We start from the raw sequence: 21,497 nt of genomic DNA on the forward strand, positions 1-21,497 counted from the left end.
CTCTCAAACAGTGACCTAGTAATTGTCAGGCGTGTTTTAAGGTAACAGCAGAGGTCACAGACACAGAATCAAAAGCCAGGTCCAGTCACTGGGCTTTAACTTCCAATCATGGACCTGTGATCACCGTAACACAGCCCTCTTCTATTTAAAAGTCATGCGCTCCCCGACTTCTTCGCACCAATACGAATAGAGGATCAACAAGGAAGGTCCAGTGAGGGTTGAGCTGCAATCTATCACCGTCTGTATTTGTTTTTTTTTTAATTATTTTTCATTATTTATTATTATATTAGCTCTGGTTTTGTACTACACTTGTTATTTTACGCCCCAGACATCAACAGGAGCGCCTGGTGAATTTTTCGTTTATATACTCTTCTATTTAAAATAAGAACGTGATCAAAACAACAAAGTATGACTCAAAAACCGCTGTTAACATTGGTATAAAGATATAGGGACATATTTAAGATTTGCTAAGCCATAAAACATCTTACGGTCCATTCAGGTGAATCTAATATAGAAAGCAGGTTGATTATTTAAGAAAATATGAACCATACCACAGCAATATTGTTTTGTTTATAAGTATGTAGGATAAGTGGGCCAAGGTACAACAGGGTCTCAATACATTTTGTAACGGGATACGTGGATACACATATATTTTTTAAAGAGGCAGTCCTAGCAGCACTTAAAAAACAAACAAAAAAATGTTGTTTTAATATATGCAACCTTTGATTATCTTTATTGGAAACAAATTGCCTAAGCTGCCAATCGATTTGTTCTCCTGTAAAATCGATCAGCAAAGATTCGGCTTCCCAGGGTTCACTAAATGGCTGCCTTTGAGTTTCAATCAATCCATCAGTCGGTGCAACTCAGCAGCTACAATGTATTCTTAAATTAATAAGGTAACCAGTATCTATTGTTTCAATTTACAACGGAAACTGCTGGGAATATTTACAACAAATGATCACAAACAGGAAAGCCTTACAAAGATCTTGCACTGCTGGGGGAGTGTGTTATAGAAATCAAGGGACTCTCATTATATTAAAACTCATTAAAAATGGCATTAAAAGATGGATTTAAAAAAAATGTAGTCAGTATTATCTAATACGACAGAACTGATTTATTTAATAAAAAAAAACCACTTGTAGGAAATTGCTTGGGTTGCTCTTTTAAAGGGTTCATAAGTTTTTTTAAAAAAAAGTTATAAATGACTGTTTTGTGATAAACAGATGCATACAGTTTTACACGGTGTCACAATGGCATTAGTATCTGCCATCAGGATCAGTGTACAACATCTTACCCATGGACAAGTACGCTATTTTAGCCTTTAATATTTTGCAAAAATATTAACTATGGAAACTACATTTGAAAAACATAAGTAGGTACTAATTTGGATCACATTCGGTGAAGCCAGTTTTTGGGAATCTTATTGTGTGGAAAGATCTGTATTTCTGCGTAAGGAATGGAATTTCCCCAAGCCTTTTGGGGGGGGGGGGGGGGGGAAATTAAGCCATAACCGTTGCAAATCTGTCAGGTTTTATCAGACCTCAAATTTTGTTCCAGTTATGTGTGTGAAAATCAGGGTTTAACATTAATTGGATCAGTGACCCATAACTATGCCCAGCACGATGGTGCTAAACTTAATATATTGCTAATTAAGGACATTTCTTCACCATTGATCTTCAGACGTTGCACGCTTGTCATGTTAGCTACAGTCAAAAAACGGCTCTGGCAACTCACATCTATGAAAAAGTCAATCACCGATACTCGTGCATGTAAACGTTCCACACTGTCCTTAAGAAATGACCAGGTGAGACACTTACCAGGGAGATTAAAAAAGTTTTGCAAATATGTCGTTTTTTTTTTTTTTTTACACAGCCGCAAGAGAGTCTTATAAATGACTAGCTTTTGTGCCCGGGGAATGTAATATAGAATACATGTAATATAGAATACATGTCCCCACCCAACCCCCCCGCTGCCGGTGTCACATCTCCCCAGGCCCCCCCTCCACCCCCTGCTGGATGTAGTGCGGGGTGAGATTTGTCTGTATGTGTGTCTGTCTGTGTGTGTGTGTATATGTGTGTGTCTGTCTGTCTGTCTGTGTGTCTCCCCCCGCTGCCGGAACATGTCCCCGGCCCCCCTACTCCCTCCCCTGCTGGCAGCAGATCTCCCCGCGCTGCTGTGGCATGTCCCTTCGCTGCCGGCACATCTCCAAAGTCCTTACAAACAAAACATGTGCATTTAAGGCCTATAGACATACTATGATTTCAGGCACTATGAGCACTGTTCATCAAATGTATTTGTATAAAATGATGCTGCAGTATACGCACACAAGGTTGATAGAACTCTGGGTCACAGAACTTATTTTGATGCCTGAGGCAGATAGAGATAAGGTGATTTGCCCAAAACCATAATGAGTTACCACTGAACTGTACTCTTCACTCCAAAGCTAATGAACTACAAATGCGTTACTCCTTCTCCTAATATTATTCCTTTCTGGGCAGAGGGCTGCTGACCTTTTGTATCATTGTATGATATGTATTATTACAGCATAACTATCCATTATGTTGATTACAATGCGTTATTAACCCTTTGGGTGCCCCCAAGACGAAGCCACTACGACAAGGGGTCACATGACATACTGGCTGCGCCATGCCCGCAGAGCGCTCCTTTTCCAGGGGAGATCACGTCCTGTGGAGCGCAGGAGGCAATCGGTAATGCAGAAAAATGGAAGAGTAGGTCGTCTCTACGTTTCCGTGTTAAGGGACGACGCGATCCTGTGGCCATCCTGAGGAGTGATCACATCATAGCGGGTTACCAGAGGGGCTTGGGCATGATTGTATCCCATCCGGCACTCAAATGGTTAGAACATGTTATTATTATTATCATTATTACTATGTCACTGTATTTCATATCCTCTTGCTCTGTACTACATAATGTGATGGCACCTTATAAATCTATAATAATAGTATTAAATGGATAAAAAAAAAAAAAAAAAAAGCAAATATACAAGAACACCTTGTATAATAAACATTTGCCAGCAGAATATAATTGTATTCTATGTTGTGCTAATACAAGCAAATCCCTTTTATTACTCACCTGCTCGGAATAGGGCACCCGCAGCATAATGCATGGCAAGGGAATGAATAAGCTGTCTGGGAGTGGTGAAAATTGGTCCACGTTCAAACACTGAGAAGGACAATGGAGTGTGATCAGAGGCGATGTAGAGTTTCAGAGATGCATGGATGCTAACCAAGACGTTTACTGGTTGCACAGTTAACTTTCTTAGCTTAACAGGACTGACTAGGGCTATTGCATGCTGCCTCACATGCTCTGGCAATGTCTGAGGAGATTTAATTCCGGGGGTGTTTACTGAGCAATGCAGCATTTTGCTATCTGGAAGGTAAGTGTCAAATAGTGTTTTTATGTAATAAACAAATGTGTCTTCCACGTAGAGTCGGGATGGCTTCAGTTCAAAGCTCAGTTCATTCACGTCGTACAGGTCCTGTTCCACTGATAAGATAATGAAGAGTTTGAGGAAGCAGCTTTCCTTGTATTCTTCTAGTTCTTTGGTGGACACAAAGAGGCTGCTTGATCTTGGCCACTTGGCGCCTTCACTTTTCTCTTCCTGACAAACCAGGACAGGGAAATGGAAATGGGACTTGTTGTACAATTGGTTGTCGAGCTGAACATCTCCACAATACACTTCCAGGCTATAAAACAGAGGTACGCCGCACGTGGTGTTCGTCTGAAGTTCTAGACATGGTTGTCTTAGGTAGCTGGTCACTGGTGCCATGTTAAGGAAAACATTATCCAACGTAAGGCGCAGGAGTTCAGAAGAGGTTTTGTAATTTGTGACATCATCGAAAATTCCAAGGCTTAGCTGGGTGATGAAAAGTTTGAATTCAATCCTCTGATTTTGTGTCCTGAAGAGGAAAAAACACTATATTAAAGGACCATCACATTGCTGATTTACACCTCAAACCACACAAAGTTTTAGGAGGCGTGTACTGTGTGACGTATTTCAGGGGTCCACTTTATACACATTACTGTGTTTGAACTTCAAAGAGCTGCTCTCACAAACTGCATATAAAGTATCTATACACACACACACACACACACACACACACACACACACGATGTGGGATGATGCAGGAAAATGTGGGTAATTTGGGGGTTCTTCTAGCAACTGCAATCGAAAATGTGCAATTGTGTCAAAACAAAAGTACCAAGGAGGACCGAAATATCCACAAAAAAAGTTACACCATTGCACATAGGAGCACCAACTGTTTTCGTCAATTGTGTATATGTAACACACACACACAATCAATAGGAGCAGAAGACAAGATGTTGGAACTCCCTGAAACTACATGAAATAGTGGCACAAGATTACTATTGCATGATAGAGGGCTACTATATAACCTATTGTATAACAAATGTAAACTTCACTTGCCCCTCTGATCCAGATTTAGTAATGCAGTTGATACTCTGGTACGCTTTGCCACTTATGATTTATCTGGGGTCAGTATGCACATAGGAAGATAATTTGCTTGTACAGTAGTATACCACTTGTTTCCTGCTTTAGCCAGCACAACTTTGATGTTTTGTTGTTGCCCATTAGTTACAAATCACTAAGGATTCTGTACTGTGATCCTATTTATACCAATTGCCATTAGATTAATGGTGTTTTTTGCATGGAATTGCCCTTGACCGCAATAGTTTAACAAATGGCTTGTAAAGTACTGGCGATGACTGATTTTCTCCAGTTATTAGTAATAATCGTGGCATTAGCAGGATACTTGCAAAACATACAGTGTATCCTCTCCATCTTGGGAAGCTAAGCATTTTGAGCGTTACAGACAGCTGATGCATACTTTTAATTTTGGTCATTGCAGAATCAGAGGCCTGTCCCCGATTTGCAGTCAGGAGCGTGAGAATTCAATGCGTTTTGCAAATGCCACCACTGCTTGTGGGGCCCTGCGAACAATGTTAAATTCTGGCCGTTAATGGGTTACGTGCGTGAAGTTTCTGTAAATATCATGAAATCTCTATAGTTTCAACAATATATTGAAGTTACTTTATGAGGTCTTTGCTGTAACCATATCTATTTCTATAAAACGCCTTCCCATTTTATAACAATAGAAGGTCACATGTTCATACAATCGCCCAGTATCTACATAGCTGCTTATGATCCTGGGTGAGTATGCACAAAGAAATAACGATATACAGTACAGACAAGCACTGCAGCAGTGTGGCAGATTGTGCCTCTGGTGGACTTGTTATATATACACCATTCTGAGTTTCCCATAGAAAGAAGACAGATAAAAGCACTGTGTTCCCCTAAACGTACAGATGCAGCCACCAGTATCCGATCACTTGCCTGGGTAAAAACTATCTGCTCCAGCCATACTTCTAAGCATTACATGGAAATTATTTTGATATCTAGTGTGTGTCAATGACCACGTGGAACCAGGTCACCTCTGCCTGTTTCAGATTTTTTTTTAGATTTATTTCACAAGTAAATTCTATGGGGCTGTTGCCTCTGAATTATTGATGCTTTGTGGTTTCTGTACTTATTCTAGTGAGCAGCATGCAAAGAATCAAAAAAAAAAAAGGAAAAACGGAGCACAGCAGCAAAAAATAGAGGGCTACAATACTGTGGCTAAATTAAAACCAATTTAATTAATGAGTGACAACATGGCAAAGGATGTTGTAAGTAACTCTAACGCGTTTCACGCATGTTTCGGCGCTTCGTCAGAGACGAATATACAGCAGGTAGGAAACTAGAACAACTGGGCGGGACAAATGGAGAATATACCGTAGGTAGGAAACTCAAACTACTGGGCAGGAGAATATACCGTAGGTAGGAAACTCAAACTACTGGGCGGGAGAATATACCGTAGGTAGGAAACTCAAACTTCTGGGCGGGACAAATGAAGAATATACCGTAGGTAGGAAACTCAAACTTCTGGGCGGGACAAATGGAGAATATACCGTAGGTAGGAAACTCAAACTACTGGGCAGGAGAATATACCGTAGGTAGGAAACTCAAACTACTGGGTGGGACAAATGGTCCTATCGGATATTAATTTGTAATAAAAAACTAGACTGTATTCATATTCCCCTGTATAGTTTACAGGGACAGTTATCTGTTCACTGACTCGTATAACAAAGTCGAGGACACTTTTACCTATTGAGGCTCGTTAGAACAGGTCCAGCTCTTCCTTCAGGTGCCAGGGTAATGATGACCGTACCACAGTGATGTATAACATCCACGTATACATAGCCATAGCTCGTTAAGAACACAACCTAAAAATGCAATGAATGACATTTAACATTACTTACAGTTTGGAAGCATTTAGTAACTTTTTTTTAGCATGTAGATCCATTTTCACATTTACTGTCACATACTGTAACACTCTACGTTATAGAAACATATCCTCAACAAGATAAGGAAGACATCTGCAGTCTGTCTTTGCAATACCCCCAGATGTGGTCTGTAAGAGAGCCGCGCTTCTGAAATGTACATATCACCAATAATAAGCTTTTAGTCTACTTGATAGGCCCGGAGCTGCATTTTCCCCCAGAACACAAAGGATAAAAGAAACTCTAGGTTTTCGCAATGGAGCAGATATCTAGAAGCAGATGGTAGAAAAGCCAATTTAGGAAGCACTATATACTGTCTGCTACATTCCTCTGTCCTAGCTGAATTATGACTACTAATGGTACTTGAAATTAGGAGCAGAGTGAAAATGTAGGTATAGTACCTGGTCTTAAGAGCTCCAATGAGTAACTGGCAAAGGATACACAAATTGTACATGACATACCACATACTTGCCAGCTTACGTACAGCAAGTGGCTCTGCTCTTTTTAGAAATGGCCACAAAAGCTCTCTCTGGATCTAAATCTTAACTCTTTTCATCGCCACTCCCTACTAATGACCAACTTTTATGTATGATATAAGAAAAACACAAGGATTTAATAGATGTTGGAGATGTCACATGGGGCTGCAATGTCAACAAGGCTGCAGGAGCTGCCGTACACGCCGTTATAACTCCCAAAGGGTCTGGAGCAGAGTGATTTACCTGAGTGCCATGGTTATTGATGTCTATCAAGTCACTCCATTCTGCTGCTAATTCATCTGCAGACAATACCTTCAGGTATATGCTCGGAAGCAAATCTTTGGTTTTGCAGTCTGGAAAGCTGGAGACTTGATGATAAAGCTCGTGATGAACGGAACATTCAGCTGGGATTTTCCTACAATACACCTCAAACTTTGGTGTATCTGCAAACACAAATTGTTATGAGGATTTTGATCATAGTTTCTGCAGGTATTTTCAGCCTGTCGTGTAAGCATTATTAGTGGAGTAGAGTCATCTGACGCAATCACAAATTGCTTAACTATATAACACATGCAGCAGATTATTTCCTGATTTCACAACTGTATAATGGGTTTCTTGATTCTTTATCTGCTACCAGAGGCAGTATAAATACACATGTATGGGAACTCTGTGAATGAATGTGTATGTTGCTGAATTGACATCTGCTTCCTGGCCAATTGCCGAGAGTGCAGCACAAATCATTGATCTAGGTAAAGTTGTGCCTGATCCAGAACATAATGTAAGGACCACAACTTAAGGGGTTAAGTATCAGGGCAAGTGTTGTTTGACACGTTGCACCATTTTATATTTGTAGCTGCATCAAACATAGGAAGATTGTTGATGAATTTACTTAAATTGTAGGTTGTTAGCCGGGGAAGTTTACCTCACCTCAGTTGAGTTTTTGATGCTAGTGAAGGGGGAAGGGGGGGGGGGTATTGGGGGGAAGAAACGATGCACAGATACACAGGGTTTAAAACTTTCCATTATCATATGTGCATTTTGTAAATCCTCCATAACTCCATCTGCTGACACCTAGTTGAAGACTGTGCCACCTGTGCTGAAGCCGGGATATCCTGAAAACCTGACCTGTTGGTAGCTCTTGACAACTGGAGTTGCTTACACCTGCAGTAGATGTTAATGCCCCTATTAACGCCGAGTAACACCTGCGTTACCATTGGTTTTAATGGAGCACACATTAACGCTCTGTTAATGATCACATTAGCGTGAACGCACAGCCTCATGCTAATGGGTGCAATCATTTCTGCTACATCTGCAACAAAAGAATGTTCCAAGGACCACCCTGAAATGCTTTACCAACAAAATCTTACTCCATCAACAACCAAGAAGGGAACTCAACCTAGTGTCTTTTATTAGACGTTAACGTGATTCTCACAGTAAAGGGATGACACCATGTACAAGCACAGTATGAAATCCATACCTTTAATATTCTCTTTTAAAAGTAATGCGACTGTGCACCTGTTGCGAATAATAACTCGAGGACTTGGGTCTTCTGTAAGTGTTAAATAGGTCACTCCAAGATGCTCCTGATAAGTCAGGACTAAAGCCCTTGAACGAGAGAGAGAGCATCGTCAGAGAGTATCATTATCGATAGTATAGTGCAATGAATGTGTTTGGAGCAGTAGCATATGGTCATGAGTTCTTCTCCAAGATAGCTTATTGATGAGCCATTGTGGCTTCACTTCCTGAGGTATTTATATATCATTATGTTTTTGATTTTCGTAATAGTGGTTCCACGGACTCAGAAACCTCAACGTTACAGGAGTTCATCTGCCTCTTTAAAAATGAGCCTATGGGCCTTACTCATAGCGAGATCACGGAAAAAATGCCATTCAAGTTAATGCATTATCGCAGATTAATGATCAAAAACAAAGGACATGAAGTGATACAGGCTTGCACAAAAATATAATGTGTGTGAAACTCAGAGCAACTGGAAACTTCACTGTACAGGTACAATTAAAAAGTTACATGACAAAATGTATGTAGGCATTTGTGAATTTACAACAATATAGGTGGATGGCATGCGTGACTGTTAGCATGAGTTCAGGTACATACTGTAAGTCGTATGACTGATGTCTTTGAAAAAAACAAGGATCTGATACTCTGGAGACATCACATGGATCTGTATTGTCAGAGGGGCAGAATCAGAGGGATTTACCCCAGTGCCACTGTTATTGATGTCTACCTAAATCACTCTACTCGCTGCTGTGTCACCTGCAGATAATACTTTCAGAAAAATGCAGGGAAGTAAAAGGCATGACGCGCAATGCTCCTTAACCAGCTTATCAGATCCATTCTGAGTACCAGCACGTTGTGGCTTTAAACAAGACACTTGTGCATCAGGGACTAATCGATTTTACAATCCCTGCAGCAGAGATGTTGCGATTATTCATTCTACAGAAGTCCAAAAAAAACATTAATGATTGGTATCGTCTCAAATGACATAATGGGTTAATGTTAAACCTTTAACTTTTCGTGACTAAATTAATTAGATTACAACCTACTCAGAAATGTATTATGATGTAGTTTATTTTCTCTGTGATTAATTCTGATAATACCAATTAGCACACTATATGTACTGTAGGCCATATGATCCATTGATTCCCTAAAGCTGTTCTTGCAGTAATGTTTTGAATGGATACCCAGTTAAGATAACGTACTTGGTGTATAGTCCATTCCCACTGTAGTCCCCGATAGGCACCGCCACACTCTGCCTAGGATACTCCTGCTGTATCACAGCTGGCAAGCTCCAGCATTCTGCACTACCAGCTCCAACATTAGGGCAAAGGCTCAGGAGAATTTGCTTCTGAAGAGGTGACGCTTCTGATGCTGACTGACTGGTGTCCGATACGAGATCCCAGCAAGGAACGGTATTGGATTTCACAGTGGGAAGTTCCCCGACTGGACTGATGCTGAGAACAGCGCTGTCTGGTACAGGCACATACTTTGGAAGAAAAGACAGGGGGAAAAAAGAAAGCGACGACAAAAATGATAAGCTTGATTAAAAGAAACAGATGATTCAGTCCATAGAGGTTTGACTTATTATTATGAGTTGGACATTTGAAGCCAAACATTGGATTGTTGAAGTACTGCCAGATTTCCAATACAGAGCACAAAGATATCATTTTTCCTTGGGCTTTAAACATAGTTCACAGAAAGGTTATGCTGTGTTATATTTGACTAACAGGTGAAAATAAGTTATTTTCTTTAAAAAAAAATTTGCGGTTATATTCATACTATAGCCAGATAAATGCAATAGGCGACATAAACATGCAGTTGTTATTGGTCAGTTTCTACATAGACTTTCTTACAGCTGCTATAGTGCCCAAAGCTGACTAATGCATTTAACCTACAGTATATGACCCTAGTGATATGAAATGAACATACTATAAAAGTTCTAATATCCACTAAACATTCTACAAAAGAGGACTATTCTATACTACTGTATCAAATTCTGCTATCTTTCCATGCATTCACTATGAAAGACAACTTTCACCAAAAAAAAAGACATTAAAATGATAGGATTTAACGTTTAAAAAAATAAAAACATATATATAAATTAATAAATCGCTTTACCTCCTCTTCTGAGTGCTCTTGTAAGACAGATATCTGTGGACTGTAGTAAACCTTGAATGAAGTATTGTTCATGATTGTTGTCTTATCTTCTACCTGTAGAATTTGGATTCCATGCCGAACCATAGAGGAAATGCAAAACTGGCAGAGCTACAAGACACCCAATAGAAAGAAATAGTGTTCTTTTCATTACATTTCACACTTATGCAAGATCTCTGTATATATTCCCTGCACATCTGCTATGTTGAGTAACAGTTCTAAAAACTATGAAACAACAACCACCAGCTCAATGTTTTTGTAAAAATCAGTAGATTATAGTAACTACTAGAGGTGAACAAACACTACTCAAACTTTCCAAAAAAGCTAGAGCACAAATTGACAAAGTCAAAGTGAAGGTTGACAATTTTGATAGATATACAAAGTTGCGAATAGCACCACCAAAAGACAATTTACAGTATAGAGAATCCCTAAGCATGTGGTGCAGGGGAAAAAGGGGAATCCCCGTAAATTCCTATAGATACGATAAATACAGTGATGTTCCCCGCACTCTAAAATCAAAGCATACCGACTCTGTATTTGAGGTATTAACACATTTTTACTTAATTGAAAAGTAAGTACACAGAAATGGATACACCTCACATACAATATAGATAGATTAAAAGACACGGCAGAGGTGAAAAAGTAACGATAATCCCACAAAAAGGGGGGGAAAAGAAAGCAAAGTCCAACACATAATAATAAATAAAAAAAACGGAGAAATGAAAAAATTACAAAAAAGGGGGTCAACGTCAACGTTTCAGGGCACTGACCCTTTCGTTGTAATTTTCTCTTTGTTATTATATGTGTTGGACTTTGCTTTCTCCCCCCCCCCCTTTTTTTGTGGGATTATAATTACTTTTTCACCTCTGCTGTGTCTTTTAATCTATCTATTTTATTTATAAAATGTTTTACCAGGAAGTAATACATTGAGAGTTACCTCTCGTTTTCAAGTATGTCCTGGGCATAGAGTTAAAATGACAAATAATACATGGTTACAAATACAGTTACATAAGTGAACATGGTATACATTATATACATAGATGTGTATAATGTGAGGTGTATCCACATTACACCTCACTATATGTGAGGTGTATCCATTTCTGTGTACTTACTTTTCAATGAAGTAAAAATTCTTTAATACCTCATATACAGAGTCGGTATACTTTGTTTTTAGAGTGCGGGGAACATCACTGTATTTATTGTCGACAATTTCGATGGAATTTGGACATTTTGTAGTGCATTTGCTTGGCAGGAGAGAAGCTACCCTGAAATATGGATTTTAGAGTTGAGGTCGAGAGGAGGAGAGAGGGAAGTAAGAGGAGGAAGAGAGGAGAGAGAGAGAGAGGGAAGTAAGAGGAGGAAGAGAGGAGAAAGAGAGGGAAGTAAGAGGAGGAAAAGAGAGAGAGGGAAGTTAGAGGAGAGAGAGGGAAGTTAGAGGAGGAGAGAGAGGGAAGTAAGAGGAGGAGAAAGGAAAGTAAGAGGAGAAGAGAGAGGGAAGATAGGCTGCGGCCCCGCTGGCACTGTCTGCGCTCATGCTTGAGAGCGGTGATGTCACCAGCTCTCCAAGCGTCAAGTGTCCTGGCTATTTTGCAAGCGCGCGTTTGGGGGCATTGGGGGCTTGTTGAGCGCGCTTCAAACTCTCTTTTTTTTTGTCTCCCCAAGCGCCAAGCTTGGGAGAGCGTGCGTGCTCACGCACGAGCGCACCGCGTGAGCGGGGACGGGACAATTTAAATTGCAGAAACTAAACTCGGCAAACGCCGCTGCCTAAAAGAGAGAGAGAGGAAAGGTGCATTGAGGAAGAGGGAGGGAAGTTGGAGAGGAGGAGAGAGGGAAGGTGCATGAAGGAAGAGGGAGGAGTCAGTCCTAAGGAGTAAAGTACCTATTGTCCTCTATACCTCCCCAAAAAACATCTATGCAACATGTGGAGAGATACCTGTGAACACACCTGACGTGCCTCAGCAAATTTGGGAGGGAGAGTTTGCATATCTTTAGTAATCTATGGCTCACATACATAGGTTCTACACTGAAATACAATCTATGTATGTATGTACCCATTGTGTATAATGTAGTGTAATGTGTATATGTAATACCATATCTTAATTTGCTATTATAGAATTTATTGGTATTCTTTTGTATATTTAAATGCCAATGTAACTTCGTTGTTGTTATAATAATCAGACTTTTCTCATCTGCTACTTATTATTACAAATTAAAAATAACATAAGCCAGTCTTTAAGGCAGTGGAGGTAATACAATGAAAGAAACTGATCAAGCAATGGTATTGGGGGTCCAACTATAAAAAAAACCATATACACTGTGTCAGCTGAAGGGTGGTACAGTCTGGGTTATTTTAAAGCACCGGTTAATTTGCAGTATTTGAATGTAAATTTTCATATTGACCATAATTATATTTAATTGGGTTTATAAAGTCCAAATGTCCAATTAATGATTTCTGCTAGTGTGTCTCTAACATGATAGATCTCTGCATGTTAGTTCTTGCCAATACAAGGAACGAGATACTTTATTACATCATTACACTGATTTGATTTGTATTTGAATAATAAACTGAATGAATGAGTTACATTTTAGGTATATTGTGCCATGTGAACAGAAATATAAAACTGACTGTGTAAACATTCTCCATTTGGCAAAAAAAAAATTCTGTCACTGTGTTTGTACAACGTAGTCAGTATTGTACATAGTCATTAGTGCATAGTAATAATTATTTTGATAGCAACGTGTTTCATGTAACCAAACATGATCAATAACTTCAGATGTGGGTCTCATCTCTACTTCCTTCCTTTTACCACCGCCTCTTCCCCTGGTGCACGGACTTCCAGTACATTTCAGAGATCTTATTTAGGTCCCCTACTCTCCAAAATGAAAAAGGGATTCAACAATTTTATTCCAAAATAAAAGTCCCACCGTCTGGACTACATGCATCACCTTTGTATCATCCAATACAAGTTATATATAAAATGTATATCCATTAAGAGCAAGCCATAACATAGAGTTGCCCATGAGTATGGGTTGTGGAACTGGTGTTCTTGTTTTAGTTTATTTGTTATAATTGGACTCCATGTGTCACAAAAACGCATTGACCACACACACCATCGTGAATTTTGCTTTAGGAGGAAAATGTAAAAAGTGAGATATAATATTACTCCCTATGTGCTGCATCTGCACTGCATTAAACTAAGAACAATTTCATTTATACAGCATCATTATTGCCCCGACCTTCTGATGTGCAGGGAAGGCACCCAGTTTGATGTTGGCATCCACAAATCCTTCCTCATCCAACGTTACCACTTCACCATTATCACCGTCCTTCCACTTTGGAGATGTCATGTCATGGACCAATCTGACCGCAACAGACTTGTGCACTGTATTTGTGTTGGCCCAGTATATTCCAATTTGAAAGGCTTCCTGAAAAATACAAATACAACTTTCATATAACACTTGGGTCTCTGCTAGCTTTCTAGCTGTTCATTTTCTTCAATAGCAGAGTTCCTGGGAGTTTTCCATCACTGATGACTTCACCTTCTTAAAGATGTCTGTATATACAAAAAAACACACACTTTTTTCAAAGCAACATCTTGGAAAAAAAAACATGCACTTTTCCAAATATAAAAAATAGGTATATTGTTTCATGTTGGCTCTATGTCTACCCTGCTTACGCATTCAAAATCAGGTCTGTCAGTGAAACAGAGCAGGGCATCGAAAACTCGTTGGTAGGCAGCTTCTAGGCCTCAATACCGCAGCTGAGAACTAAAACTGTAATGAACCAGGGCTTCCTACTAAAAGAACACAAATTCAGTTGCTGAAGCGTGTTGTCGAAATGTGATGAAAAGCAGCAACTGGACAGACAGATACAGAAAACAGACTTTAAAAGAAAAAAAAAACGTCCTAGCTTTTCATATAGCATTCAGTCCCTCACACAGTATACTGGAAAGACTGTTCAGCAGGGTCTGCAAGGCCTCGCTAACATGACCTCCCAAGGACGAGCATTGGTATTTTCCACATTGACGTCTCTAACCTTGTCTATTTTGGTCTTTCCACACTAGCTGTATAATCAGTCGTCTAAATTATAACTACTGCTCAGAGCCACACATGCAGCAATTTTTGTGTATGGTTTTCCCGTTAGCATGAGCTTCTCAGGAAAGATTAATCTGTAAAACGAAGCTTTTTCTATATTATTTTGTGAGGCTGTAAAAAGGTTAACCCCATATGTCCTGGAGGGGTCCACACCTTATTTATCTGCCTGCAGCAAAGTTATTGAAGCCTCAATTGAAACATTTTTTTTTTGCATTAATATTTCTAAATATTTGAGGTATTTTTAAATCCATTTCAGAAAACGGCAGCAGGATCTCACTATGGAATACGTGATTTGAGCAACAACAAATAAAGCCAGGTAAAGTCAATTTGTACAAAAATTAGATACATGCTCTACCTGTGGGGTATGACAGGTAAAACACTGCCGACCCTTTCAGTTAATAAGGTTACAAAATGTAGTCCTATAAAAAGAAGCCATTCCGCTACTAGGATTTAAATTTTTTTTTTTTTACAGCTCCGGCAATCCTAGATACTTATTGGTGATGTTACCAGGTTCAAATCTCCCTCCAGGGGAAACAAAATGGCGCAGGCCACAGGGAATCACAACATCATCGGTTGTGGCTTCGTATTGGACAGCCAACTTCACCGGTAAGTATCTCAAGAACTGGGGGGCCCTGCAGCTGAAAATATCTCAGTTTAGCTCTGGAGGACCCCCTGGTTACCATCCGGTAAAATATAATTGGGGTTAGTTAGTGTGGATTGCTCAGTTAAGATGTTATGATAAGTACATGTTAAGATAAGTACTAAAACTGTAATGAACCAGGGCTTCCTACATCTTATCTTCTTCTCTGGAGTCCTGGGGTAGTTATCTTTGATTTATGATGTGATATAATTTGCTATGACACGGGAAGGGCGGAGGTGCATAGCGATGTACTGCTTACTGCTCTGGCTTTTGCTTCTTCTGAAACAGTGCAAACCACTTGACCCCTCTCCTAATCTTTGGACCTTGATGTTTTACACAGAAACAGGAAGAAAAGGGCAGACTTGTAGAGTTCCAAAAGAAAGAAGACCCTTCCAAATAACATAAACCTTGAAGTATAACTTCTTCAATAAAAGGAGAAAAAAAACAAACAACCTATGATGCAAGTGTGGAGCGACACCAGAGTACAGGCGTACATCTTTAGTAAGGGTGGGGACTTTTACTCGTGGTTTGGCTTTTGCTACTTAAAAATGTTTGTGTTTTGGCTTCGGACATGGTTTTGGTTCTAGAAATGTACGTGTTTTTGTTTGGTTCTGGGTTTTGCCAAAACTTGATTTGTTTGGTTTTCCATTTGGATGGAAAGAAACTCAAAATATATGGGGGGGGGGGGGGAATGCTAAAATAGCATAATTAAGCATGGAAAATGCTTGAAAGGATGTATAAAAATAAACAACAACTATTTAGGAAACAAAAATAATAAAACGGAAAAACGTTCAGTTTAATTCAAAAATTAAAACGATAGGGCGAGAAACACCTAGAGCAGCGGTGCGCAAACTGGGGGGCGCGCAAGATTGTTTAGGGGGGGCGCAGGAAGCAGCGGCGATTTTGCCAGGAGCAGAGGGAAAAAAGCCGTCTGCAGCTGCAATTTTTCTTTTGGCCATTAGGTGGCGCTGTGCGGCGCTGTGCTACAGTACACAGCAGCATCTCGTTGCTTCCTGCATCAGCGACATGGGGAGAGGGGGTGAGTGAGACTGGCACATGGGGGGAGTGAGACTGGGACATGGGGTGAGTGAGACTGGGGACATGGGGTAGTGAGACTGGGACATGGGGGGAGTGAGACTGGCACATGGGGGGAGTGAGACTGGGACATGGGGGAGGTGAGACTGGGACATGGGGGGGGTGAGACTGGGACATGGGGGGGGAGTGAGACTGGGACATGGGGGGGGAGTGAGACTGGGACATGGGGGGAGTGAGACTGGGACATGGGGGGGAGTGAGACTGGGACATGGGGGGGAGTGAGACTGGCACATGGGGGGGAGTGAGACTGGCACATGGGGGGGGAGTGAGACTGGCACATGGGGGGGAGTGAGACTGGGACATGGGGGGGGAGTGAGACAGGGACATGGGGGGGAGTGAGACTGGGACATGGGGGGGGGAGTGAGACTGGGACATGGGGGGGGGAGTGAGACTGGGACATGGGGGGGGGAGTGAGACTGGGACATGGGGGGGGGAGTGAGACTGGGACATGGGCGGGGGGGGGGGGTGAGACTGGCACATGGGGGGGGAGAGAGACTGGCACATGGGGGGGAGTGAGACTGGCACATGGGGGGGGAGTGAGACTGGCACATGGGGGGGAGTGAGACTGGGACATGGGGGGGGGAGTGAGACAGGGACATGGGGGGGGAGTGAGACAGGGACATGGGGGGGGAGTGAGACTGGGACATGGGGGGGAGTGAGACTGGGACATGGGGGGGGAGTGAGACTGGGACATGGGGGGGGGGAGTGAGACTGGGACATGGGGGGGGGGAGTGAGACTGGGACATGGGGGGGAGTGAGACTGGGACATGGGGTGGGGAGTGAGACTGGGACATGGGGGGGGGGGAGTGAGACTGGGACATGGGGGGGGGGAGTGAGACTGGGACATGGGGGGGAGTGAGACTGGGACATGGGGGGGGAGTGAGACTGGGACATGGGGAGAGTGAGACTAGGACATGGGGGGGGGACTGGGACATGTGGGGGGGGGACTGGGACATAGGGGGGGAGTGAGACTGGGACATGGGGGGGGGAGTGAGACTGGGACATGGGGGGGGGGAGTGAGACTGGGACATGGGGGGGGGAGTGAGACTGGGACATGGGGGGGGGAGTGAGACTGGGACATGGGGGGGAGTGAGACTGGGACATGGGGTGGGGAGTGAGACTGGGACATGGGGGGGGGGGGGAGTGAGACTGGGACATGGGGGGGAGTGAGACTGGGACATGGGGGGGGAGTGAGACTGGGACATGGGGAGGAGTGAGACTAGGACATGGGGGGGGGGACTGGGACATGTGGGGGGGGACTGGGACATGTGGGGGGAGTGAGACTGGGACATGGGGGGGGAGTGAGACTGGGACATGGGGGGGGAGTGAGACTGGACATGGGGTGGGGAGTGAGACTGGGACATGGGGTGGGGAGTGAGACTGGGATATGGGGGGGGGAGTGAGACTGGGACATGGGGGGGGAGTGAGACTGGGACATGGGGGGGAGTGAGACTAGGACATGGGGCGGGAGTGAGACTGGGACATTGGGGGGGGGACTGGGACATGTGGGGGGGGACTGGGACATGTGGGGGGAGTGAGACTGGGACATGGGGGGGGGAGTGAGACTGGGACATGGGGGGGGGAGTGAGACAGGGACATGGGGGGGAGTGAGACTGGGACATGGGGGGGGAGTGAGACTGGGACATGGGGGGGGGAGTGAGACTGGGACATGGGGGGGGGAGTGAGACTGGGACATGGGGGGGGGAGTGAGACTGGGACATGGGCGGGGGGGGGGGTGAGACTGGCACATGGGGGGGGGAGAGAGACTGGCACATGGGGGGGAGTGAGACTGGCACATGGGGGGGGAGTGAGACTGGCACATGGGGGGGAGTGAGACTGGGACATGGGGGGGGAGTGAGACAGGGACATGGGGGGGGAGTGAGACAGGGACATGGGGGGGAGTGAGACTGGGACATGGGGGGGGAGTGAGACTGGGACATGGGGGGGGAGTGAGACTGGGACATGGGGGGGGGGAGTGAGACTGGGACATGGGGGGGGGAGTGAGACTGGGACATGGGGGGGAGTGAGACTGGGGACATGGGGTGGGGAGTGAGACTGGGACATGGGGGGGGGGGAGTGAGACTGGGACATGGGGGGGGGGAGTGAGACTGGGACATGGGGGGGAGTGAGACTGGGACATGGGGGGGGAGTGAGACTGGGACATGGGGAGGAGTGAGACTAGGACATGGGGGGGGGACTGGGACATGTGGGGGGGGGACTGGGACATAGGGGGGGAGTGAGACTGGGACATGGGGGGGGAGTGAGACTGGGACATGGGGGGGGGGGAGTGAGACTGGGACATGGGGGGGGGAGTGAGACTGGGACATGGGGGGGGGAGTGAGACTGGGACATGGGGGGGAGTGAGACTGGGACATGGGGTGGGGAGTGAGACTGGGACATGGGGGGGGGGGGGAGTGAGACTGGGACATGGGGGGGAGTGAGACTGGGACATGGGGGGGGAGTGAGACTGGGACATGGGGAGGAGTGAGACTAGGACATGGGGGGGGGACTGGGACATGTGGGGGGGGACTGGGACATGTGGGGGGAGTGAGACTGGGACATGGGGGGGGAGTGAGACTGGGACATGGGGGGGGAGTGAGACTGGGACATGGGGTGGGGAGTGAGACTGGGACATGGGGTGGGGAGTGAGACTGGGATATGGGGGGGGGAGTGAGACTGGGACATGGGGGGGGAGTGAGACTGGGACATGGGGGGGAGTGAGACTAGGACATGGGGCGGGAGTGAGACTGGGACATGGGGGGGGGACTGGGACATGTGGGGGGGGGACTGGGACATGTGGGGGGAGTGAGACTGGGACATGGGGGGGGGAGTGAGACTGGGACATGGGGGGGGGAGTGAGATTGGGACATGGGGGGGGAGTGAGACTGGGACATGGGGGGGGTGGGAGAGTGAGACTGGGACATGGGGGAGTGAGTGTGAGACTGGGACATGGGGAGTGAGTGTGAGACTGAGGCATGGGGAGGGTGTGAGTGACATGAGGGGGTGAGTGTGAGATGGGGAGGGGGGTGAGAGTGAGTGTGACATGGGGAGGGGGGGTGAAAGAGCTACATGGGGATGGGGATGAGAGAGACATTGGTGGGAGGGAGGGAGACACTGGCAGGAGGGAGAGAGACACACAATGGCTGGAGGGAGAGTGTGAGAGAGACACCGGGTGGAGGGAGAAACAATAGCTGGTTGGAGAGTGCAAGAGAGACACTGGGGGGAGGGAGAGGCAATGGCTGGAAGGAGAGTGAGAGACAATGGAGGGAGGGAGACACTAGGGGGAGGGAGAAAGAGAGAGAGACACACAGGGGGGAGGGAAAGAGAGTGGAGGGAGGGGGAGACACTGAGGGGAGGAATAGAGAGGGACTGGAGGGGGAGTGAGAAATACAGGGAGAGACTGGAAGAGGTTAGAGAGGTCCTGAGGTGTTCTAATGTGGCGGGAAGAGAGAGATTAATAATACAGCAGAAATGGGAACGCTATTAGACAAATATTATAATATTTATTTTTAAGTTATGTAATTTGTGCTATAAATACTTTTTTTGTAGACGCGTGGCGGGGGCGTTACAAAGCAGGTTCGCACTGACGTCATGCACTGCACATGCACTGACGTCATGTGATTTTGATTACATCAGGCAGGGGGGGCCCGAGAAATTTCATGGATGAAAAGGGGGGCTCGGCATAAAAAGTTTGCTCACCCCTGACCTAGAGATGGGCACTTTGCATGGCGTTCTGGTTCTAAATATGTTTTGGGGTTTGGTGTTGGTTCTAAAAAACAATGGTTTTGAAATGTAAGGTCCTGGTAGGATCTGATTTCACACACCCGGTTTTGCCCATCTCTAATCTTTATGGCATCGGCTAAATCTGTCCCAAATTCACAAAATCCTACTTTCAAATGTCCTTTATGCGATGCCATAAATTGTTAAGTTTCAATATACTATTCCGCTTATTTTGTTACTAACTACCTTAGAATGTTATTTGCTATGAGTTTTACTGTGTTTGTGTACTGTCTGCAATGTATTTTCAGTTTATAGTCACTATAAAATGAACAGATTTGGCTTGTGGTTACAGAACTTAAAGCAGCAGAACGGGCTGCATTGCGTTGAAATGATTTTTACATTACAGGATTGAAGTAGGGGGTCTCCGGAGCAGAACTGTGATCATTTGTGCTCCTGGGACCCCCTGCTTCCAAAGATAAAGATACTTACCTCTGTTGCGGTGTCGGTATCGCTGCAGTAAAAAAAAAACTGTGCGCCTAACATAATGGCGGCTTTAAATGTCCCATGAGACAATAGGAAGCCATTACATCATCCGTTGTGGCTTCCTATTGGCCAGCGTGACTGGGACATTTAAACTTCAGAGGGATACCGGTAGCACCTACAGAGGTAAGTATCTCTGGTAGTAGGGGGTCCATGGAGTGGAAATTAACACAGTTAACACAGTTCAGCTCCGGAGACCCACTGCTTCAAACCTGTAATTACATTGTTTAATGTAAACGAATGCAGCATGTTCTGCCACTGTAAGCGGGTATTAGAAATTAGAAGAATTGTAGTAAAGTGTCATTTCTCAAGCAGTAGCACATAATATATATCCTGTGACTTGCTGAAACTAGGTGATACTGAGTACCACTACCTTCTGTATAACTTTAATTCCCCTTCATTTGTAAACAAAGATGTTTTTATTTTTTTTAAATATTGCTTAGTTACAGATGCGCGCGCACGCACGCACGCACGCACGCACACACGCAAACACACGCACAGATGTGTATTTTTTTTTTGTTCTTGAGGGTGCATTCTTATCTGTTTTACAACATAGCTGCAAATACATTATATGTTAGTTAGCTAACCTTTTCAATCCTATATAGCTATAAAGTCCCACTTCCGCATACTTTTAAGGCAAACAGAACAGCACTTGGCTATGTTACACATTGTCTGCTATTCAATACAGTTTGTTAATAGTTTTATACAAGGTTATTAAGGCATGACAACAAGTATCAAATGATTTAATATACATACTGCTAATCCCGGGTTTATACCTAAATTAGGACCAGATGCACACAGCTCTGTTAAATCGCTCAACGCGATGTTAACTTAACGTCATGTTAAGCCTACCCGTGCATCTTCATCGGAGTAACGCCAAGACATAACATTAGGTTATTGGC

At 43.9% G+C, this 21,497-nt stretch overlaps 1 protein-coding gene across 2 annotated transcripts in view; it reads right to left on the bottom strand.

Annotated features, from left to right (window-relative positions):
- VPS13B (vacuolar protein sorting 13 homolog B) overlaps positions 1-21,497 on the bottom strand; it is a 1,123,013-nt gene that overhangs the window by 42,212 nt on the left and 1,059,304 nt on the right. For both annotated transcript variants that reach the window (XM_075582636.1, XM_075582637.1), the window contains exons 50-56: positions 13,743-13,931; positions 10,470-10,616; positions 9,554-9,837; positions 8,314-8,441; positions 7,080-7,279; positions 6,185-6,303; positions 3,094-3,920 (exon numbers count right to left, since the gene is read on the bottom strand). In XM_075582636.1, coding sequence (XP_075438751.1) covers positions 3,094-3,920; positions 6,185-6,303; positions 7,080-7,279; positions 8,314-8,441; positions 9,554-9,837; positions 10,470-10,616; positions 13,743-13,931 — 1,894 coding nt within the window. The remainder of the gene's footprint in view (positions 1-3,093; positions 3,921-6,184; positions 6,304-7,079; positions 7,280-8,313; positions 8,442-9,553; positions 9,838-10,469; positions 10,617-13,742; positions 13,932-21,497) is intronic.

The sequence above is a fragment of the Ascaphus truei genome, chromosome 2 (genome assembly GCF_040206685.1).
Source record: "Ascaphus truei isolate aAscTru1 chromosome 2, aAscTru1.hap1, whole genome shotgun sequence".
NCBI lineage: Eukaryota > Metazoa > Chordata > Amphibia > Anura > Ascaphidae > Ascaphus > Ascaphus truei.